Below are 24,504 nucleotides of genomic sequence, written 5' to 3' on the forward strand. Positions count from 1 at the left end.
TAAGAAAAGGGCAGGGTTTCTGCTAGGACTGCCCAGCAGGTACATAATCAGCTATATAACCTGACGAGATGGGATTGAAAGCTAAGATTTTGTGGTCCAGAGCTAAGCTCCAGACCTGGTCTCCTGAAAAAGAGGGCCTGTCATATGCTGATTTTTCTGGGATACTGCACTGGAAATTGAGGCAGCACCTATTGGTGGGGAAACACACACACACACACACACACTGCTTGACATCAGAAGACCCGAAGATTGGAAGGAACCCAACTCAACTAGAATCTTTCTCTGCAGGACCAGACAATACACAATCTGGTAAGTTCTAATTGAGGATCAGGGGATGAATAAGAAGAGAAGATTAGTATGGTCACAGACAGAAATGTTCAGGATGAAAACTGAATAGAATAAATACAAGGCTTTGTTTTGTTTTTAGCATAATTTGACCCCAAAAGAAGGTAGCACTTCTTCCCAAAGTTCTCCTTAATAAAGGAGAATTTCTGACAACAACATGCCAGCGTGGAAGGCTAGGGATGTATCTCTGATGCACCTGTATCCAGGTCCATTTTCCAAAAATCTTCTGTTCCCATTACTTTCTGTCGTCCACTGATCTCTTCCGTGGCCCACATTAGACGGAACTGAAAGTCACATCAAGGATTTTATAGAAACTGTTGAAAATTCTGTTTCTAGTCAACCAATAAATATTTAATAAGTATTCAATAAATATTCAAAGACCAAATTCTGTACAACTGCGAAACCCCATTCTTATTTGCCTCTTTGTGGCCTGCAAAATGCACTTTACATTTTCCCCTTTTCCACCTATTAAATATTCATTCACGGCTTCATCTATAGTATGCTGGTTTCAATTTCCACCTATACACAGATAACTCATTTACATCTCTGGGGCAGGTCTAAGCTCTAAGCTCCAAACTATAGAACTGTCTGGGGGTGGCTGGTTCTTCCAAGGTTTGTTTCTTTTTTTTTTTAACATTTATTTATTTTTGATAGACAAAGCATGAGCAGAGGAGGGGCAGAGAGAGAGGGAGACACAGAATCTGAAGCAGGCTCCAGGCTCTGAGCTGTCAGCACAGAGCCCGACGCGGGGCTCGAACTCACGAACTGTGAGATCATGACCTGAGCCGAAGTCGGACGCTTAACCGACTGAGACACCCACATGCCCCTTTATGAATCGTTTTTATCCTTTTTTTCAGCTTTACTGAAAAAATTTGTAATTGACAAATAAATATTGTATATGTTTAAGGCACACAACTTGATATTTTGGTATACATTGTGAAATGATTTCCACAATCTATGCATATGAGTCACCTGACATAATTCCCTTTCTGTGTGTGTGGTGAGCACACTTAAGATCTATCCTGTTAGCATATTTCAAGTATATAACACAATATTGTTAACTACAGTCACCATGCTGTACGTTAGATCTCCAGGATTTTTTCTAACAAAAACTTTGAACCTTTAGACTGACATCACCCCCCTTCCTCCTTCCTCTAGCCCCTGTCCACCACCATCATACTCTCTGCTTCTATAAGTACGCCTGTTTTAGATTTCATATATAAGTGAGATTCTGCAGTATTCGTTTTTCTGTGTGTTTTCTTACTTCGCATAACGTCATTCAGATCATCCATGTTGTTGCAAATAGCAGAATTTGGGGGGTTTTAAAGCTAAAAAATACTCCATTTGTGTGTGTGTATGTAAATCTCACAACGTCTTCATTCATTCAACCACTGATGGACATTTAGGTTGTTTCTAGATCTTGGCTATTGTGTATAATGCTGCAATAAATGTGGGAACACAGATAGCTCTTTGAACTACTGTTTCATTTCCTTTGGATATATGCCCATAAGTGGGATTGCTGGATTTTAAGGTAGTTCTATTTTTAAGTTTTTGAGGAACTTTCATACTGACTTTCATAATGTCTTCCCTAGTTTACCTTCCCACCAACAGTATGCAAGAATTCCAATTTCTCCATATATATACAACCCACACTTGTTAATTTTTGTCTTTTTGATAACAGCCGTTCTACCAGGTGTGAGACGACATCTTATTGTGCTTTTGATTTTTCTATCCCTGCTGATTAGTGATCTTAAGCACTTTTTCATATACTTGTTGGACATTTGTATGCCTTCTTTGAAGAAATGTCTACTCAGGTCCTTTGCCCATTTTAAATTTTTTAGTGTCCATTCATTTTTGAGAGAGACAGAGAGACAGGGAGAGACAGTGTGAGTGGGGGAGCGGCACAGAGAGAGAGAGACACAGAATCTGAAGCAGGCTCCAGGCTCTGAACTGTCAGCACAGAGGCCGACGTGGGGCTCGAACCCACAAACCGTGAGATCGTGATGTGAGCCAAAGTCTGACACATACCTGACTGAGCCAGCCAGCCGCTCCCCTTTGCCCATTTTTTTAATTGACTTCTTTGGTTTTTGCTATTGAGTTGTGTGAATTCTTTACATATTTTCGATATTGACCCTTTATCAGACAGATGATTTGCAAGTATTTTCTCCCACTGTGCAGGTTTCCTTTTCACTCTTTTGGTTTGTTTCCTTTGCTATGCAAAAGCCTTTCATAGCTCAGTGCAATCCCACTTCTTTTGCTTTTGTTGTCTGTGGTTTTGGTGTCCTATCTGTGAAACCAGTGCCAAGACCAATCTCCTGGAGCTTTTCCCCTATCTTTTCTTCTAGTAACTTTGGAGTTTCAGGTCTTATATTTAGGTCTTTAATCCAGTTTGAGTTGACTTTTGTGAATAGTGTAAGGTTCAGGGTCCAATTCCATTCTTTTGCACGGGCATATCCAGCTTTACCAGCACCATTTGTTGAAGACACTATTGTTGAAGAGGCTATCCTTTCCCGATTGGGTATTCTTGGCACTCTTGTTGACTTTCAGTTGACCGTAAGTTTATTATAAAGTGTGACTCTATCTGTTCCTTTGGCCTTTATGCCTGTTTTTATTGCAGTACCATATTGCCTTGATTACTACAACCTTGTATTTGAAATCAGAAAGTGTGATACCTCCAGCTTTGTTCTTTCTCAACATTGCTTTGGCAATTTGGGGGAGGTGTGGTTCCATGCAAATTTTAGAATTTTTTTTTTCTGTAAAGAATAGCATTGAGACTTTGATAGGCATTGCACTGAATTTGTGGATCACTTTGGGTTGTATAGAAATTTTAACAATTTGAAGTTTTCTGATCCATGAACATGGGATGTCTTTCCACTTGTTTGTCTTAATTCCTTCAATCAGTATTTTGTAGTTTTCTGTACCTAAGTCTTTCACCACCTTAGTTAAGTTTATTCCCAAGTATTTCATTCTTTTTGGTGCAATGTAAGTGGGATTGTTTTCCTAATTTCCATTTCAGATAGTACGTTGTTAGATATACAACTGTTATTTGTACGTTGATTTTGTATCCTACAACTTTACTGAATTCGATTATTAGTTCTAACAGGTTTTTTTAAATGGGGTCTCCAGAGTTTTCTGTTTATAAGATCTTATCATCTGCAAACAGGGACCATTTTAAATTTTTTTCTGATTTGTGTACTTTAAATTTCTTTCTCTTGCCTAATTGCTCTGGTTAGGACTTCCAGGACTATTACGAATAAAGCGACATCCTTGTCTTGTTCCTGATCTTAGAAAAATAACTTTCAATCTTGAACACTGAATATGATGTTAGCTATGGACCTGTCAAATATTACCTTTATTATGCTGAGGTACATTCCTTTTATAGCTTATTGAGAGTTTTTATCATGAACGGGTATTGAATTTTGTCAAATATTTCTTTTGCATCTATTGAGAGGACTATCTGATTTTCATCTTTTATTCTGTTAATGTGGTTTCTCACATTAATTGGTTTTTGTATTATTTTGTTGAGTCATCCTTGCACCCCAAAGATAAATCCCACTTGGGCATGGTGTATATGCTGTTTTATTCAGTTAGCTAGTATTTTGTTGAACATTTTTACATCTATATTCATCAGGGATACTGACCTGTAGTTTTCTTTTCGTGTAGTTTCTTTTTCTGGCTTTGGTATCAGGATAATGCAGGCCTTATAAAATTAGTCTGACACTGTTCCCTCCTCTTCACATTTTTGGAAAAGTTGAGAAGGATTGGCATTAATTCTTCTTTAAATATTTGGTAGAATTTACCACTGAAGAGAACTGGTCCTGGGCCTTTCTTTGTTGGAAAGTTTTTGATTACTATTTCAATCTTCATACTAGCTGTAGGCTTATCCACAAATTTTTATTTGTAACATTCCCATACAATTTATTCTTTAACCTGTGAGTTATTAGGATAAGTGGATTTCTTTCTTTAGTTCCAATAAATTGGGGGTTAAATTACATTTTTATTATTTATTTAAATTTAATGGCATTGTGATAAAAATGTAATCTGAATAATATTGATTCTTCATATTTGTGTATACTTGCTTAATGACATGTGTGAGAGAGTGTGAAAAGAATCAGTTGTCTCTCTGTACAGAGTATACAGAGTTTTATATATGCCCATTCAATCAAGTTTGATAACTGCATTGTTCATATCTTCTACGAATATCTCTTATGACATTATATGTGATCCATCATTCACTGACCTCTTTGTCCAACAACATTTGTTTATATGTTTTGAGGATTTATTAGGTCCACTCATGTTTTGAGTTATTACGTGTTCTTGTTATTATAAAGTGATCCCATTCTACCCTAATAATGTTTACTGAGTCGAATCTATTTTGTCTGATATGGATATGTCCATACAGGTTTTATTTTGGTACTTGCCTAACTTGTATTCTTCTATTCTTTTAGCTTTTATTTACTAATTTTAGTGTTCTAGATTTGTCTCTTTTCTAAAGAGTGCATTTCTGGATTTTGGTTTTTTAAATCGAATCCAACAACTTCTAATTCTTAAGTGAAGAAAAGTTAATCAACTTACACTTACTCCATCTATTGTATATTTTATTTGTACCATTTTATTTCAACTTTCTATTTTCCCTGCCTTTTCTTCCTCTTCTTTATCATTTATTGGAATAGTCATGTTCTCTTTATTTCTTTCCCCCCCCCTCTCCTGGTCTAGAAGTTACATATTCAATTTCTACTCCTTTACTGGTTATCCTTCAATTTTAAAATGCATACCTGATTTGGGGCACCCGGGTGGCTCAGTCGGTTAAGTGTCTGACTCTTGATTTTGGCTCAGGTCACGATCTCACAATTCATGAGTTCGAGCCCCACGTCAGGCTCTGCATTAATAGTGCAGAGCATGCTTGGGATTCTCTCTCTCCTTTTCCCTCTCTGTCCCTCCCCGCCTTGCTCTCTCATAATAATTTTTTTAATTCATACTTGATTTAACAAAATGTAAAATTGATTTCTTTGATTGACTTCCTTGTCAAAAAAATACAAGGATATTTAATATTTTAATTCTGACTTCCTTTTAAAAATATTATTCTATTTTCTTCTGGCATCAGTTGTTGCAATTGAAAACCCTATTCTCTATATAATAGGCATTCCTTTAAAGATGATTCCCCTCCTGTTGGTGGAAATTTTTAAGCTCTTCTTGTTGTCCTTACTATTTCACAATCTTATTCACATTTGATTACCTGGGGGGGAGGGGGGGGGGCGCCTGGGTGGCTCAGTCGGTTAAGTTTCTCACTTCAGCCCAGGTCATGATCTCATAGTTTGTGAGTTCAAGCCCCGCGTCAGGCTCTGTGCTGACAGCTTGGAGCCTGGAGCCTGGAGCCTGGAGCCTGCTTTGGATTCTGTGTTTCCCTCTCTCTCTCTCTCTCTGCCCCTCCCCAGCTCATGCTCACACTCTGTCTTTGTCAAAAATAAACAAACTTAAAAAACAAATTTAAAACAAAATATTTGATTACCTGTGGGTTTGACTCATCTTGTCTATTGTACCTTGACTCTTGCCTTAATCCCATTTTTCTATTTTCTCATATGTATGCACATCTGCCATATATACGCGTGTGTGTGTATACACACACACACAAACACACACACACATAAACAGATGTGTGTATATACATATATGCATATATGTGTGTATTTTACTTTATCATCATGTCCTCCATGCATCTTAGTATCTCTATACTATTTTCTATCTGTTTATAGTTCTCTGGTGAATTAGGATTAAGTTCCTAAAATCCACCTTGCAGTTCACTAATTCTCACTTAAGCTAGGTCTAGAACTGCTTATCTAATTCACTGAGCTCTTATCTACAACTATATTTCACCTTAAAGTTTCCTTTTTAATCTTTTGTCCCAATCTGCCCGGTCACTTTATGCTACTTTGTTCTTTTCTCATGTTTTTTTTATTTATGCTTTTAATATGTCACACACTTCTCTTATAGTCTCTACATGATTCCTCAATTTTTTGGCTTCTGTAGATCTACTCCTGATGTACGTTGTGTCTGATGAGCCTCACTGAGGGTGACCTGCTTCCACATGTGCTTTGTATTTTTGGATGGTGAGGTGACCTCACACAGGGCATTATCTGCATCTCCTGGGTGGCCGTGTTGAAACTATTTTACCCCAAAGAGATTTTACTATTGATCTGCCAGAGTTACATCCAGCCAGACACTCATTTTTACATTAATCCTACCTCCACTTACAATTCTGCATTTGTCAAACTTTGTTTCACTCTTAGAAACATGACCAAAGATGCCAAATAACCTCTAAAGAACAGCATAGTCTGGCTGCTCCATACTTCCTGAGCCTCGTCTCCCACCCTTCCCACCACTCATTCCACTCCAGCCATACCGGTTTCTGTCCATCCCTGGAATGGACCAAACAGTCTCCCATCACAAGGCCTTTGTACATGCTCTTTATTCTACTGAGGGAATTGGGTTTCCTCCCCTCTTATTTTGGCTCACTTCTACTCACCTAATATCTCAGTTGATAATCACTCCCTTAAGAAAGACTTCCCCGATCCCCCAACTGTCCTGACCAAAGAACAAAGAAAACCTATCATAGGTTCTGAGAGCATCAGACCCCTCTCTTTTATGGGACTAATCATGATTTATACATGTGCATGTATTTACTAGTGAAATCATTTGGTAAATAACTGTCTTTTTCACTAGGCTGCAAGCCCTACTTTTGTTCACCATGGTATTGCCAATTCCCGGCACAGGGCCTAGCCTGTCATAGGCGCTTGTTAACATTCTGCTGAATGAATTGGTAAATAAATGAATGAACGAGTAAATAAATGAATGAACAGATCAATTTATAGAGGATCACTTTCCCTAGTAATCATCTCTCTCCTCTTGAGCACTGGTCTTTGTTTCTTGTACAATTGCTGGTGGAGATCCTGTGTTTGCCGACACTGAAAATATTTAGGAAGCATGAGAGCACCATCCAGGGTGATGACTACCCATTCAAGCTCCTCACACTTAGCAGAAGGATCGACTTTCTTATTTTACTAGTGATTCATAGTCTACCCAGCACAACGACGCCGGCTTCCGGGTTTATTATTTTGCCATCTCAGCCCACTCTCATGAAGGTGATTCTCTTGTCCAATTTCAGTCACAATAAGATTGTATAGAATTTTCAGAGGCATGAGTTTTGCAGCACTGAGCTTAGGCAATTCACAGACACATAAAGCCCTTCTCTACAATTTCTCTACACAAATTGTACAGTTTGGCTGGCTTCATCTTAACCACAGAGGCGTAAGAACGTGTATCTGTTTGCCCTTTGGAGGGGAAATTCTTCTCTTTGCCACTTCCATCACCTGAACCAGGTGCTTGTTTATTTCCCCCTGATTCTGCTAAGGTCTCATGGCCTAGATATCTTATGTCTATCCTCCAAAGATCACCTGCTAGATACATATTTGCCTAAGAAGGACTTCAGGCCCATTCCAGCTAAAGCACATATTCGTGTACATGCACTAATCACTGTGCGTACATGACAAAGGCCTAAATCTCTGGGAAGTACTCGAATCATTGTCAACTCTCTCTGAATGACACATTAGAACCCATTGAATCCCTTCTGTAAGAGCAGAAGGAGCCCATAAAAAGAACCCAGCTTGTCCTCACAGTTCTCTGAGAGCACAATGAGTGACACATGTACATGTAATTGATTCTCTGGATCCCCGAACAGGCCCCCCTTTATTTCCCAGGACCCATGCTTCCTCCACGTTGCCTTGCTTCCCCAACTTCTTCCCCTCGTTCTCTTGGTCGTCTCCCTGACTGACAAACAGAAGTCATTTGCTGATGTATACATGGCACTGTCCTGACTCATTCTGAGCCTCAGAGCCTTGAGCGGCCACAGGGGCCACCTAGCCACACCACTCTTTTGGTAGATGTTGGCTCTACCTTCAGCACAGACGGGGATCGGATCTCATCTCACTGCTCCTGTGCCAGCACCCTGGCCCCATCCACCGTCAGCTGTCACTCAGGTCACTGCGGTCCCTCCTCGCTAGCCCCCGGACTAGCGACTAGCGCTCTCACTGCCTCACTGCGTCTGTGGGCAACAGCAACACAGGCGCCTTTTCAAAAGAGGAGTCCCATCTGTCACTCCGACAGCTTTCAACCCCACCTCAAGGACAAACGAAGTCGTAATAAAGACCAGCAAGGGCCTGCCCCAACTCCCCCTCCCTTTCTGATAAGTCTCTCACGTCCTGCACCTGTTCTCCTGCCACGTATCTTCCTGTCGGACTTCGCTCTTGCTCATTCCTCTGCCTGAAACCCTTTTTCCCAAATAGCCACGTCGTTCCCTCCTCCCCACCTTGTTCCAGCTCAAGTCTTTGTTCACAGGTCACTTCCCCGTGAGGCCCTCACTCTCTGATGGCCAACACGGCCACCACCTCTACCACCACCATGGATTTGTGCCATATACCTAACCTTCTCTCAGGCCCTTCTGCTGACGATAGCATTGAGCACTTTCTGGGCCTGGAGGGTGCCTTTGGCTTGGGGGTGGGGAGATACACAGGCTTTTCTATTCTAGCCATAAAGAGCAATGAATTTCACAGCAGTGCTTCCCTCCAAAGCCCAGGCTGTGTTTAGAATACCAAAATTGAGAAAGTATGATTTAGTCACTACTCGAAGACCTAAGTTAATCTCACATATATGTCCTCTTCCTTAGGAAAAACATCAAGCTCTGTGACAGCTTACCCACTTTCTTCCCCATCTCCACTGAAATGTGTGCTCCCCTTCTATCTGTCCCTAGCAACATGTCCTCCATGTTTGAGAATATTAGTAAGAATTTGGTCAAAGAGCTCGGAGACAAAGACCTGACACCTGTGAAACACCTGCTGAACGCCAACAAATTCCGTCAGTTTGCAATTTTACGGAAGAAAAAGAAGACTCTCTCACAGTTCTGGGAACTACCTGATATTCCAGTAGAATACACCCTCATGGACATCCTGGAGCCAAGTTCTTCAGTCCCAGGTATTGCCAACAAGGGCTGGGAGGCAGGGAGTGAAAAACATAGGTGCCCAGACAGGTAGTGCACCATGCAAGAATCCCTGAGACACACACACAGGTAAACGTTAGGAGCAGTTTTGCCGAAAGACACTGGGCAAGAACCTATGACTATTTGAGAATCTACTAATATCTGGACCCGAGCATTTATCAGTTCATTTAATACTTATAGCAGCTTCTTAAGTCAGAAACATTACCCCCAGTGACAGAACAGTGAATTGAAACTTATAAAGTAATTTGTTCTAGGTTATGTACCTGGGAACTAGTAAAACGAGAATCCAAACCCAGATCCGTCTGGCTCCACATGCTTAACATTTTCTGCTCCAGCGTGCTGCCTCCTGGGGCCAGATCCTGCACCTGCTGCAGAGGAAAGATGATGTCATGGGTCTCCCTGACCAGGGCACACACGATGTCACCACGTCTCAGGGTTTGAGATGACATCCCTGTTATCCGACCCTTGGGTTGATTCAAACATTTGTCCTCAGCAGTAATTTATGCTTAAAACATTATTTTGTTGGGAATGCAAGCTGGTGCAGCCACTCTGGAAAACACTGTGCAGGTTCCTCAAAAAATAGAGCTACCCTACGACCCAGCAATTGCACTACTACGTATTTAACCAAGGGATACGGGTGTGCTGTTTTGAAGGGACACATGCACCCCCATGTTTATAGCAGCACTATCAACAATAGCCAAAGGATGGAAAGAGCCCAGATGTCCATCGATGGGTGAATGGATAAAGAAGTTGTGGTGTATATATACAATGGAGTATTACTCGGCAATCAGAAAGAATGAAATCTTGCCATTCGCAACTACGTGGATGGAACTGGAGGGAATTATGCTAAGTGACATTAGTCAGAGAAAGACAAAAATCATACGACTTCCCTCATATGAGGCCTTTAAGAGACAAAACAGATGAACATAAGGGAAGGGAAAAATAATATAAAAACAGGGAGGGGGACAAAAGAGAAGAGACTCATAAATATGGAGAACAAACTGAGGGTTACGGGAGGGGTTGTGGGAGGGGGGATGGGCTAAATGGATAAGGGGCACTAAGGAATGTACTCCTGAAATCATTGTTGCACTATATGCTAACTAATTTGGATGTAAATTTTAAAAAATAAAAAATAAAACAAGTTAATAAAAACAAAACAAAAAAACCACATTATTTTGTTAGCTTCTGAAAGATTTCAATAGGTAAGAGGGCTGAAGCAACACAGGACTTGGTCACTCTATCTCCGTTCCATTTTCCAACTGTTCCAGAGTAAATTTTTGATTAAACCTGAAGTCACCTTTTCTGTCCTCAGAAACTGTTATCAAGGGACCATTTATCTTCAGTGACACCATGTTCCGGAAGTACAAGGCTTCTGCAGGTGTGACTGCCATGCTAGAAACGAATGTGTCAGGGGAAGCTACGAAGTGCCATGAAACCTTCCTCCAGTTTCACGCTGTTACCTTCCCACCCCAAAACTGGAAAGACCTTCTAAAGAGGTGAGGCCATGGGAGAGGAAGGACTGGTCAACAGAGCCCCTTGGACTCTCTTTGTGGGCAGAGACACCTAGCAGGCCTTGCTGCTGAGGCTCTGAATGAAGAAAATGACACCGCAGGCAAGCTATGCTGTTCTTCTTGGTTATTCACTTATTCATTCATTCAGCAAATAATTATTAGTCACTTAATACATATTTATTAAAACAGCAATTACCCATTACTGCGCTATCATGTGCTACCCATCTCTACCCTAAAGCCGCTCATATTTAGTGTGAACAGGCAAAGGGCAGGCAGTGAGGAAGAGCAGGCGATAAAAAATAAAGTATTGATTAACAAAGTATTTATTTATGGGAGACAAAGAATCTGAAACTCTCTGTTGACATAAGGTATGAAGTAGTGTCCTGGGATTTCATTTACCTCCAAGCGTATAGGCAAAGGCGGGTATCAAACGATCTCTAAGAGCTCAACGAAGAAATTAAGTCTTTACTGCCTTCTAAAAACAGTCAACTTCAGGGTGCCTGGGCAGCTCCGTTGGTTAAGCGTCTGTCTCCTGGTTTCAGCTCAGATCATCATCTCACAGTTTGTGGGATCGAGCCCCTTGTGGAGCTCTGTGCTGACACCACTGAGCCTGCTTGGGAATCTGTCTCGCTCACCCTCTCTCTCTGCCCCTCCCCAGCTTGCTGGTGCTCTCTCTAAATAAATAAATAAATAAATAAATTTAAAATAAATAAATAAGTAAAAACAGAAATGCCAACTTAAATAATATGTTTACAAACCCAACAAATTGTTAAGAAAGCAGCAAGTTAAAAATCACAGACTGCTTAAAGACTAAAAGTTACTTTCACAGGGCATTGGACAATTTCCGTATTCCTGAGTTCTTACAAGGCCCTTATTAACAATAACATTTGCAAAGACTGTTTATGGTGCAAGAGTATCTGAGATTCTTTAGCTGCTCAGAAAGAAAAAGAAATTCTCAGTATTTCAGCAAAGAGGCAGTTTCTAGGATACATTTTAATTAGCTACCTCCAAGTGAAATAAGTAAGCCTGAGGTCAGACCTTTAATGGGAAAAAAAAAAAAAAAAAAAGGCAGTTGGCTATTTCTAATAGAGGGGATGTGGGCATGTCATGTATTCAGCTCCGAAGGCACTTACAGATCACGACGGGAGCTCTGGAGATAAGAAACAGGACGAGGTCAAAGAGACGCTGAAGGTGGTCGGCTTAGGTTTCTCTCTGGTGCTAACAGTTGAGCTCAAACCTAAAGAATGAAAGAAGCAAGCAAGAGGAAAAGGGTCCGAATTAGAGCTGAAAGGCCCCGGGACAGGACAGAGCTGGGTGTTTCCAAGAGGAGGGGGAGGCCAGGGAAGCGTAAGCTTCATCAACAAGGATGAAGGTGATGTAAAGTGAAGGTTGGGAGGTAAGCAGAGTCAGATGACACACTCCTTGGACAAATGGTAAGAAGCCTGCATTTCTCTCCAAGGGCACTGGATGGTCAGTAACCTCCTGCCCTGAAAGGCAAATTTAAGGGTCTCTCAGTATTCCACACGGCTGTCACCAGGGCACCAAGCAGGGTGGGGCCTGGAGCAGAACCACAGTTGAGTCTCAGCACTGCAGACCTTCCACATCTCCCCCAACTTACATCTTCAAGTCAAGCTCTACCAACCCCCCTACTAAGGACGGTCGACCCATAAAGCCCATCTGCGCTAGTCATGAAAAATCACCCAGCACGTGCCCTCCTTCATCACACTTTAGCCACCTGCTCTACATGGGCACGTGTGCTGTGTGTACCCAGCTTTGACAACAGGGCCTCCTAAGCACTGGTCTCCATCACCTGGACTCATCTACTTTGAGCCTCTCCTGCTGAGAGGCCCTGGTACTGGAAATGTACAAACTACGCTAACACGACCAATATAATTTTGGAAAATGTAAATGGCTCTTCATAATATGGTATGCATACTGTCATACCATACCCATCAGAGAATGGGGACCCCTCCACCGTGCACATCAGAGATGTTCTGTTGCCCTAAGCAACCTAACCTATAAGCCAGTATCTTCCTACCCATGGAGAACTCACCCATCAAATTCCAAATGCTCTGTACCCCATCCAGGGTCTTAGAAGAGTAATCCACAACGAGCCAAGAAGGCCCTCCTTTCCCGGGGGCGCCTGGGTGGCTCTGTCAGTTAAGCATCTGACACTAGATTCCAGCTCAGATCATGACCTCACGGTCATGGGATCAAGCCCCACGTCAGGCTCTGCACTGACAACGTGGAGCCTGCTTGGGATTCTCTCTCTTGCCCTCTCTCTCTGCCCCTCCCCCACTTGCATGCATGCACTCTCTCAATATAAATTAATAAGCATTTTTGAAAAAGGCATCCCTTTCCCACTGTGACCTTTCTCTTCCCACCTACCTCAGGAAAGTGTTGGATCAGGAGCTGCTGTTTCTGAGGAAGTGCCGGGACAGAGATGACAATCTCTATGTGGTGACAGAGGCCGTGGAGCTGATCAACAGCACGGTGTTGCATGACAGCAGCAGTGTGAACGTTTTGGGAAAATGCTTTATCCCTTGGATGACTTCTGTCAAGGTACATGGTTGTCTGAAGTGGGATGGGGACACCAAGAGCACAGCCAGCCCCACCCCACTTCCCAGGGGCTCTGCATCTTATTAGGGCCTGTCTCTGGGGGCTGGAATGAATGGGGTCATTATTTCCCACTTCTCATGTGCCAAGGAATCCTGACTCCGGACCCGAGAGTATATTCTAACATGCTCGTTTTAGTATTTTAATATATGAGGCTACTCAATATCAATAAAATAGAAATAGATTTAATTATTTGCAATTATATTTTGCTTTGGTTAGGCGATCGGTTTTGGATACTCTAAAAGTATGATTGTTGGGGCGCCTGGGTGGCTCAGTTGGCTGAGCGTCTGGTTTCAGCTCCGGTCATGATCTCACAGTTTGTGAGTTCAAGCCCTGTGTTGGTCTCTGCACTGCCAGTGTGGAACCTGCTGGGGATTCTCTCTTTCCCTCCCTCTCTCTCTGTTCCTCCCCACTTACACTCTCTCTCTCCAAATAAATAAATAAACTTAAAAGATATATATGTATGGTGCTATACTACATACATGTGCAGCTTTATGGCTGGAAGAAACAAGGGGCCACATACAATACAAAACCTCAGCAGTTCAAACATCCTAAATACTGTGATACCCTGAGTAGAAAGTGTTCCGTATTAAGATTAAATATCTCCAAGCACATATGATGTACATAACTTACAATCATCACAATTAAAAAAAAAAAAAAAGTTTAAAACAAAGCAGTTCATCAAATATTTACTCAACATGAACTGTGACTCAGGGACATATAAAGTGTGTGTGTGCGTGTGTTATAATGGACATTTACACAAAATATATTTTATATGTAATTTGTCCTCACTGAAGAGATTCAGAAACCAAAAAAACAAAACAAGACAAAAACGGAGATGTGAGCTAACTTTCACAAGATCTGTGTATTAACCCTAGAGGAGAGCAAGGCGCCACCCAGTGGACAAAGAAGTTTGAAACCAAACTTAACTCCAGTTTGGAGGGTATTGCCACTGCCGGCTGTTTTCACATCAGTTTCGGTGTGCTGACGGGGTTTTGGGAGAACAGGAGAACACCCTGAGGCATTTTGCAGAGGGCGAATGCTCAGCTGTGTGTCTGGCCTATGCCCCAGGTGTTCACAGCAGGTGCCGGTTCTAAGCATGGCTCCTGGGCTGTGATGTTGTTAAACGGTTTGTAGATTCCCAGCTGTGTCAGCGTTTTCCCACACCATTGGTTTGCACTGCACTCTCTTAGTTGACATTGGACTCACCAGGACATTCTTCTCATCAAAGAGTAGGGCTGAATTCTGGAGAAGCCATTTACTCACTAGGCTGCCTGAGGTCATTATTCATGTTTCTGACATAGGGTCCCTCATCCATAAAATTAAAATATAACACCTACACCTACAGGGGTGCCTGGGTGGCTCAGTCAGTTGAGCATCTGACTCTTGATTTCGGTTCAGGTCATGATCTCAGGGTTTGTGGAATCAAGCCCTGTGCTGGGCTCTACACTGACAACACAGAGCCTGCTTGGGATTTTCTCTCTCCCTCTCTGTCTTCCCTCACTTGCTCTCTCTCTCTCAAAATAAATAAACTTTAAAAAAAAAAAACTACTTAAAATATGGGGCACCTGGGTGGCTCAGTCGGTTGAGTGTCCGACTTCGGCTCAGTCATGATCTCACAGTTCGTGAGTTCGAGCCCCACATCAGGCTCTGTGCTGACAGCTCAGAGCTTGGAGCCTGTTTCGGATTCTGTGTCTCCCTCTCTCTGACCCTCCCCCATTCATGCTCTGTCTCTCTCTGTCTCAAAAATAAATAAATGTTAAAAATTAATAAATTTTTAAAAACTACTTAAAATATAACTGCTACATAAAAGTCCATAATACATATGAACACTCAATCAGGTCTCCAGAATACAGTAATTACTACTCAGTGTGATGGTTAATTTATGTTGCCAACATGACTGGTCCATGAGGTACACAGTTTTTGGTTCAAGGTTATTCTAGGTGTGCCTGTATGTTTCTGGATGAGATTTGAACGGGTAGACTGGTAAAGCAGATTATCTTCCCCAGTGCAGGCAGGCCTCTTCCAATCCACTGAAGTTCTGAATGAAACAAAAGGTGGAGAAAGACTGGAGTTCACTCTCAGACTAAGTATCTTTCAGCTGGGACGCTGCTCTGCCATCAGACTCTGCCTTGCACTCCTGCTTCTAAGGCCTTTAAATTCAGACTGGAACTATACCATTAGTTCTCCTGGGTCTGTACATCTTGGGATTTTTCTTTTTATGAATTTTTTTTTAAGTTTTTATTATTTGAGATTTGAGAGAGAGCACACGTGTGAGTGGGGGAGGGGCAGAGAGAGAGGGAGAGAGAGGATCTCACCCAGGCTCCCCACAGTCAGTGCAGAGCCGGACATGGGTGGGGCTCAAACACAAACTGTCAGAACATGACCCAAGCCGAAACCACGAGTTGACACTTAACTGACTGAGCCACCCAGGAACCCCTTAAAAAATGTTTTATGTTTATTTATTTTTGAGACAGACAGAGAGACAGAGAGAGAGACAGAGCGTGAGTGGGGGAGAGACAGAGGGAGGAGACACAGAATCCCAAGCAGGCTCCGCACTGTCAGCACAGAGCCTGACACGGGGCTCGAACTCACGAACCATGAGATCATGACCTGACCCAAAGTCAGACACTTAGCTGACTGAGCCACCCAGGTGCCCCTGGGACTTTTCAACCTTTATAATTGCATGAACAGATCCCTTACAATAAATCCCTTTAGAAATATAGATATATAGACAGAAAGCTTATTGGTTCTGTTTTTCTACAGACTAATATACTCAGTAAAGTTTGTTCAGCTTTTCACTTGATTGTAAGACAGAGTGACAACTTCTAAGTTCTTTACAGTATGCCAGCACAGAAACCAGAAGTCTAATTTTTTTTAAAATAGGAAAGCCAAAAAATAAAATCAAAGATATTTCCCCAAAAAAAGTAAGCAAAAAAAGAGGAGAATATTAATATTAAAGTTTAGAGTGTTAGTCCAAACATACAACATCTGAAAAACAGGAGTTCCAGAAATAACAGAGACACAATAAAAGAAGGAAGATCATCCAAAAAATAATACAACAAAGGTGAGGAGACCAGAGGAATGTGTTTCCAGGTGAAAGGACCAAACAGGAGGCATAATTTAATGGGTCAACATATACCACAGAACTTAAGTGCGAATTATCAGGATACCTGCCTCAAAAAGAAAAGCATGGGGGCGCCTGGGTGGCTCAGTCGGTTAAGCGTCTGCATTCAGCTCAGGTCATGATCTCATGGTTTGCAAGTTCAAGCACCACATCCAGCTCTCTGCTGTCTGTGCAGAGCTCACTTCAGATCTTCTGTCCCCCTCCCCTCTCTGCCCCTCCCCCACATGCACCCGCTAAGATAAAAAAATTAAAACTTTAAAACAAAAAAAGAAAATCATGCATATTTCTAAAAAAGGAAAACAAAAGTCATTTTCCAAGGAATTTCAGCTTAGATTTCTATGTCCAGTCAAAATAATGCTCAAGTGTGAGAGTAAAAGAGAGAGGTCTTCGGATATGTACGGTCTCAAAAAATGTATCCCCACAAGAGACAGAGAGGGCACCCAACTGTCCTAGTAATTAACTGCTACAGGAAAGATCTGGAGTGAGGAGAAGGAGTCTCCCCAACAGTAAACAATGGATATTACCTTAGGTATTGGGATGTGAACATTTTACGAGGATGGGGGATGGAGGAGTGAAGGGTTGGGGAGGGGGAAGAGTAGGAAAATGAAATCCTCATCACCAAAAGGAGAAAGTGACTGGATATACTTAAATCTGGAAAAAAAATTAAATCATTGCAATATAAACACAAAACCAAGAAACAGGAAGGCAAATACTGAAACAAGAAGGAAAAAGAGCAGCACCTATAAATCAGGATCAAGGGAGGTGAGATGGGGGCGGGGGGTGCTGAGGTCTCTGATCACATGCACGTGGCACCATATCGCTTTCTGGATCTATTGAGGTTTTTTTCTCATTTTATTTTTTATTTTTTGAATTTACAACCAAATTAGTTAGCATATAGTGCAACAATGATTTCGGGATAGATTCCCTAATGCCCCTTCCCCATTTAGCCCACCCCCCCTCCCACAACCCCTCCAGTAACCTTCTGTTTGTTCTCCATATTTAAGAGTCTCTTATGGGGGCACCTGGGTGGCTCAGTCGGTTAAGCGGCCGACTTCGGCTCAGGTCATGATCTCACGGTCCATGAGTTCTAGCCCCGCGTCAGGCTCTGTGCTGACAGCTCAGAGCCTGGAGCCTGTTTCAGATTCTGTGTCTCCATCTCTCTGGAGCCTGTTTCAGATTCTGTGTCTCCATCTCTCTGACCCTCCCCCGTTCATGCTCTGTCTCTGTCTGTCTCAAAAATAAATAAACGCTAAAAAAAAAATTAAAAAAAAAAAAGTCTCTTATGTTTTGTCCCCCTGTTTTTATATTTGTTTTGCTTCCCTTCCCTTACGTTCAACTGTTTTGTCTCTTAAAGTCCTCATATGAGTGAAGTCATATGATTTTTGTCTTTCTCTGACTAATTGCACTTAGCATAATACCCTCCAGTTCAATCCACGGAGTTGCAAATGGCAAGATTTCATTCTTTTTGATTGCCGAGTAATACTCCAAAGTATATATATATATACCACATTTTCTTTATCCATTCATCCATCGATGGACATTTGGGCTCTTTCCCTACTTTGGCTATTGTTGATAGTGCTGCTATAAACACGGGGGTGCATGTGTCCCTTCGAAACAGCACACCTGTATCCCTTGGTTAAATACCTAGTAGTGCAATTGCTGGGTCGTAGGGTAGCTCTATTTTCAGCTCTATTTTTTGAGGAAGCTGCATAGTGTTTTCCAGAGCAGCTGCACCAGTTTGCATTCCCACCACCAGTGCAAAAGGTAGATCTATTTGAGTTTTAAGATCACATGTACATGAGACCACATTGCCTGGTTTCTCTCTCCAGGGTCAAGGCCAGGGAGAGGGTCTCAAAGTGAGAGAGAAGATGTTGACTCTGCCAGAGGGCACCGTGATCGCCTATAAGAAGAAGCAGCTGATTTTCGAGAACAATGGCTGGGGTAAGCAGAGGCTGAAAGGGGAAGATGGGGAGGGGGCGTCCGCTTCTCCGGAGAAGAGAAAGAGAGGGGAAGGGCCAGCAGCTGGCATCCACTTGCTGCTCTGTGCAGCAGGCCGAAAAACACCTCCCCACTGTGGGGACATACACATCCCACCACCAAAGCCACCTCCCAGCACAGCTGACTGACAGAAACGCTGCTCCGGGAAGATACAGAGATAGTCTCCCGTGTGGACGGGGACGAAGGGGCGTCCGGCGTGGAGGAGTCCTTGGCACCAGGCCAAGAGCAGCCCCAACCCCATCATCTCCATTCATTCCAGTGTCCGCTCAAGCCGCTCTCAGCAGCTGGCCTGGGGGAGCCACAGGGCGCTCCCCAGGGTACCCATAACCTCGGGAGAAAGCCCAGGAGATAGCCGCAGGATCCCAAACAAACCGGCAGACACAGTGCCCCAGGAACATAAGGCAGGGTTGTATCTACATCTCTCCCTCCCTCGCTCTTGGGCCTCAGTGCCCCAGCACACGCACACACTTCGGGTTCTGACTCTACATGGGCAAACCATTTGCATCAAACAGCAACTATACCCCTGGATGGAATGGTGAGCGCTGGGGACACAACCAGCCTCCCCCAATTTAAGTCCCAGGAAGAGGTGAACCTGATACAGCTAGGGTCCAGCTCCTCAGGGATCAGGGGATGCCGTTCCCTTCTCCCCCCCACCCCCAGACATGCACACGCGCGTACACACACACACACACACACACACACACACACTTCTGTCTATAATATCCTCCCTCGAACATCTTGTCTCAGCATTTCTTAGGTGCAGCATGAAATCACCCACGAAGGGGGCAGGATTGGGAGCAGACAGGTGAGGGAGGAGACCTCACGAGAGTAAGACTAAGGGCACCAGACAGACAATCCTACCCAAAGAAGGACGGACAAAGCCAACTGCCTTTACCTTACAGAGGAAGTTCTCCAGTGTCAGCACAGTGATCAACCCAGGCGCTCGTTCAAAAGGCAGGCTCCAGGCTCTCTTCAGAGAGTCTGATTCAGAAGGTAGAATTAGGCCAGGGGCTCTGAGTTTGAGCCAGCATCACAGGTGAATCTGGTGGAGGCGTCCCCTGGCCACACTGAGAAAAGCTGCCAGGCTGGGTGTGGAGGAGGAAGCCTGGGGGCTGCGGGCAGGGGCTGGGAAACGGTCCAGCAGGATTAACCTCAGCTCTCCTGGCCTGGCTTCTTCCCACCCAGACATCCTCATCTCAGACGACGACACGCAGAAAACCTTTCCAGAAGGTGAGTTTCAGAGCTGGACAGGTTCTCTGCCTAGACGCAGGCCCTGCTGAGCACTGACCCCCTTCGGATGCTAGTAAGGGCTCAACCCCCACAGACCCACAGGGAAACCTTTCCAGCCAAGCTTCTCCATCACCTCCTCCTCTCCCCTGCCTTTGACCTTGGCACCGGCCCCTGGCCGCAGTTCCCCTTTGAACTGTGAGGTGAGGTTGTGGGTGTGCTGCCTAAGGTCTCCACATGTCTAGGCTCTGAATCAACTGAAGGAGTGAAAAGAGGTAAGAAATCTGGGGGAGGAGGAGGAGAAAGCTGGAAAGAGGAGGGAGAGGTTGGGAGGAGGAAGGGGAGGATGGAGACTGAGGCTTTGTGAATGAGCACTTCTCTTTCTCTTTCCAGAGAGAATGCTGCAAAAGGTGAAGACATCAAGTGAGTGGGTGATTTTAGAGACAGGAAGGTGGGACTCGATCCCTCCATGAGGCCACTTTGTACAAACGTCCCACACAGTTGCCTCTGCTGTCCATGCCTGAGGCAGGAGGATCTGGCCTCTGGGCAAAGGGCAGGAATAGATGGAAAGGAGCTGGGGGGGGGGGGGGGGGAGGCAGGGAGCAGAAGGCCAGAGAAACCAAATGTCTTCAGAAGCTAACTCTTGGTGGGGGTATAATTTCTCTTTTAGTTGCTGTGAACAATGGTCTCCTGTACCCATTGAGTGTATCTGATGTAAGGAAGCCTCTGGATCTTGTGCTGCACTCACCTGGTAAGCAGGGCAGATTTCCCCGGCCTTTGCCACCACTGCCCTAGGGACTGGCTCTAGTTTTTGTGGAATAGGAAGGATCCAGGAAGGCCAGGAGGTGGAGGGATCCATCCGAATTGGGGCAGAAAGAGGTCTAGCAAGAGGGAGGAGGTGATGAGAGGCCAGAACCCTCCCAAGTGTCTCAAAAAGCAAGTTTGAGCATGAGAAAAGAGATGATTCCTTGTGATTCTCTTTCCAGGAAGAATACAGAGAGTCCTTTGGCAAGGTGAGTGTTTATTAAGAGAGAATCCAGGGCCTCCAGGGTAGGGACTTGCAGAGCTGAGAGCCCTGACTGGAGTTTCCATGCAACTCAGAAAACTGAGGTCTGCTTCCAAACGTACACTTTGGTCAGCTCCACTGATTCATTCCTTCGTTAGTTTGGGCATACCTGCAACAAACTTTTATTAAGAACTTACTGGGCAACAGGCATTATTCTAAGTACTAGGGATACAGCAGTGAACCAAACAGAAATGCCTGTGTCATTGCATGTCCGTTCTAGTGACCTCTCACTCAGCAGATCATCTTGAGTGCACCCAAAGTCTCCTCAGACAAGCAGAGAGCCCCCAAATCCATTCCTTGGTTAATTCCATATGGATATAGATGATATAGGTAGAATTACACTATAAGAAGGATGGCTCAAGGCTTCTACCTGGTACTACTCCAAGCATTTTATATAAACTCATTTAATCCCTCATAACATCCCCATTTAACAAATGTAGAAACTGAGCCAAGAGCTCAGATCCTCATCTCTAAGAGCCCAACCACAGAATCCACGTTATTTTAGACATGTCCCAGAAATAAGCGCCTGGTCATTTTCTTCTACTTCCCATGACCCCTTTCCACAATCTCCATCTCTGCTCCCTGCATTCTGCTCCCCTCATTTCATAGCACTAGGATTGTCTGTTTTCTAGTCTATTATTTCTAGCCTGTTCCCAGAACTCAAACATGGCATCCATAGAGCTGCTTTGGGTTGATAAAAGGGTTCATATTTGATGGGGAGGGGCTTATCATCCCAGGAATGTTGTAATCAAAGAATTATACCCATTTTTGGTTTGATGCTGATGCCTGAGGGCAGATTTCAAGCAACTACATGAGGAGATTTTCCAGGAAATGGAGGCCTTGGCCCAGCTCTCAAAGGACACTCAGGATTCTATATTCCATACTATCCTGAACATGCTTGGGAACCGAGAGGCTCTGCAGGACCTCACGGACACGGTGAGGAGTTCCTACAACTACCTAGGGCTGATCAAAGTGGTAAAAGGGGCAGGTTTAGGAAATATGGCTATCAAGATACACAGGGGAGGAGGGATGGGGCAATGCCAGGGGAAAGAGTAGGCTGTCAGCAATCTGGGACACTGGCCCCAGGCACAATGACAAGGCCAGGGGCCAAATATTGGGGCTGCTAGGAATCCCCTGGGACAGGTAAAGAGCCCTGACCCTCCCACCTTGGTTGATCACTTACAGACTTAAAAGACACAGGCAAAATTATATACCAGTAGTAGTTGTAGTAGTAATATCTTATTACTAATAATATGGGTCTCCTATAGCTGGATGGGAGCCCCTTAGATCTTCTGGATGACTTTGGGGGCACAATCCTAAATGAGATGCAACCGGACACAAGAGACCTATGGATCCAGGCAAGATTCCACATCATCTACCTCCTTGAAGCCATAATGGGTAAGAATGATCTGGGGGGAAATGTAGGAAAGTCACAAGTTTGGCCTTCAGACCTCGTGAAAGCTATGGGTTAGACGCCATCTCTCCAAAACCCTTCGAATATCATGATCTTCATCCTCACATATCCCCTCTCTGAAATGTCCAGAGGGTTTAGTGAGATAAATTTGCCACATGAACAGAGAAACAGTCTGAGGTCTAGAAAGTGACCAGCCCAAGTTCATCCAACAGATCATTATGGGTGGACGATTCCAGGCTCCAGCCTCAGGATCCCATCCTCTGGACCACATTATGTAGCATTCTGGAGGCATTCCAAGAGTAGAAGGAGGACTTTCCAGTAAAGTGAACTTGACCTTCAAAGTCCAATGGGTGATTCCTCTGCCTCAAGAGTTCCCCTCTCATAGGGTCTCCCAGCTCACAGTGGGGAGAGGAAAATCTAACCCTTCATCACTTTCTTTCCCCAAATGTCCCCCTGTTTCCAGTGTTGAGTGACACCCAACATGATCTGCTGGCCCAGTCCATGGAAAAGAGGATCCTGCTCCAGCAGCAGAAGCTGGTGAGATATTCTCAGGGGCTAGTGTCCAGGGAAGAGGGTGAAAGAACCAGAGTTAAGAATGAATCTGAGGAAGAAGAGATGATGCAGGTTTCTGCCAGGGAGACAGGATCCTGCTCTGGCAACTGGGAAATCCCTGGCTGCATCTCCCTCTGGGCAACAGGCCCAGTGGGTATGAATCTATCAGGAGGGTCTCTGTTTCCATGGCAACCCCTGCTGAGAGCCCCCACGGTTCTAAAATAGCCATATAAGAACGCAGGTTTGGGAACCCAGAGTCCCTGAGTCATATCCCCGCTTTATATACACAGTTACCATTTGGGAATCGCTCTTCTCTCTCCACATACATATATTTAAGGATATATGTGTGTATAGACATATGCATATACATACACACACACTGCATACATGTATGGATATACACACACATCTAATTCCAAATGCCACTATTCTGCAAGGGAAATGTTAATAAAATCATTTAGCAGCTGAGGAAACAATGCTCAGTGATTTCCAATAATGTATCCACAATTACACTGACCATAGGACATGACCAGGACATGACTCTGGGCCCTCTTGACTCCAAAGCTTTTGTCCCTTTCAGTCACCCTGCATGACCCTCTTGGGACAAATTTTCTCTTCCCGACCTCAAATGCTGACATGTAACATCTGATACTGGTTATTCTAGGTAAGGAGCATCCTGGAGCCCAACTTCAAATACTGCTGGGACATCCCCTTCACCCTCAAACCCGAGCTCCTTGCCCCACTCCAGGGTGAGGATTTGGCCATCACCTATGGCCTCCTGGAGGAGTGTGGGCTGAAAATGGAACTGAATAGCCCCAGGTCAACCTGGGATCTGGAAACCAAGCAGCCCCTGTCTGCCCTGTATGGGACCCTGTCGTTGCTGCAGCAGCTGGCAGGCAGTCCAGAGAGGCCTGGCCCCACTCCAGTCTATGCTGAGAGTGTCCCTGATGAGTTCAGGGGGGGTCTAGGGCCACCACGTCTGCCGTTCTAGGCAGGATGGAGCCAGGGATCGGTGGAAACTTGAGAGAATGTTCTCAGGTGATAGAAATATCTGTATCTTGATAAAGGTTTATGCAATTGTCAAAACTCATCGAATAGTATCTAAAGATGCGAGCCTGGGTGGTTCGTTGGATGAGCATCCGACCTTAGCTCAGGTCATGATTTCACAGTTTGTGACTTTAAGCCCTGCTATGGGCTCTGTGCTGTCAGAGCCTGCTTGGGATCTTTGGACCCCTCTCTCTCTGCCCCTCTCCTGCTCATGCTCTCTCAAAAATAAATAAACATTAAAAAAAATGTGAGCATTTCACTATATATAAATGCTACTCCAAAACAATGTAAAAATATATTTACTCTAGTTAACAATATGCATTCTGAATTGTTTGGGGTGAGGCTGATATCTGTAACTCACTTTGAAATGCATCAAAAAATAAAATAATGAACAGAGAGACAGATCATCACCAAGATTAGATGGTAAAATGTTAAAAATGAGAGGGTTTTTTTCCATTCTTAAAACATTTTATGTCCAGAATTGCTTCAAAAAATTAACTCCCCAAAAATTATACCTCTGAATTGATCATTATGTGTGACTTTTCCAAACTA

At 43.8% G+C, this 24,504-nt stretch overlaps 1 protein-coding gene across 1 annotated transcript; it reads left to right on the plus strand.

The window, feature by feature from the left end:
• Positions 1 to 208: 208 nt before the first annotated feature.
• GSDMC (gasdermin C) lies at positions 209 to 23,896 on the plus strand. The gene is made up of 13 exons (XM_078441555.2): positions 209 to 309; positions 9,149 to 9,369; positions 10,707 to 10,890; positions 13,299 to 13,467; positions 18,478 to 18,589; positions 19,724 to 19,876; positions 20,246 to 20,296; positions 20,544 to 20,624; positions 20,860 to 20,886; positions 21,736 to 21,875; positions 22,208 to 22,337; positions 22,817 to 22,890; positions 23,570 to 23,896. Exons 2-13 carry the CDS (start codon positions 9,153 to 9,155, stop codon positions 23,894 to 23,896), a joined length of 1,665 nt encoding a protein of 554 aa, XP_078297681.2. The 5' UTR covers positions 209 to 309; positions 9,149 to 9,152.
• The last annotated feature ends 608 nt before the right edge of the window (positions 23,897 to 24,504 follow it).

The sequence above is a fragment of the Panthera onca genome, chromosome F2 (genome assembly GCF_046562875.1).
Source record: "Panthera onca isolate mPanOnc1 chromosome F2, mPanOnc1 haplotype 2, whole genome shotgun sequence".
Taxonomy (NCBI): domain Eukaryota; kingdom Metazoa; phylum Chordata; class Mammalia; order Carnivora; family Felidae; genus Panthera; species Panthera onca.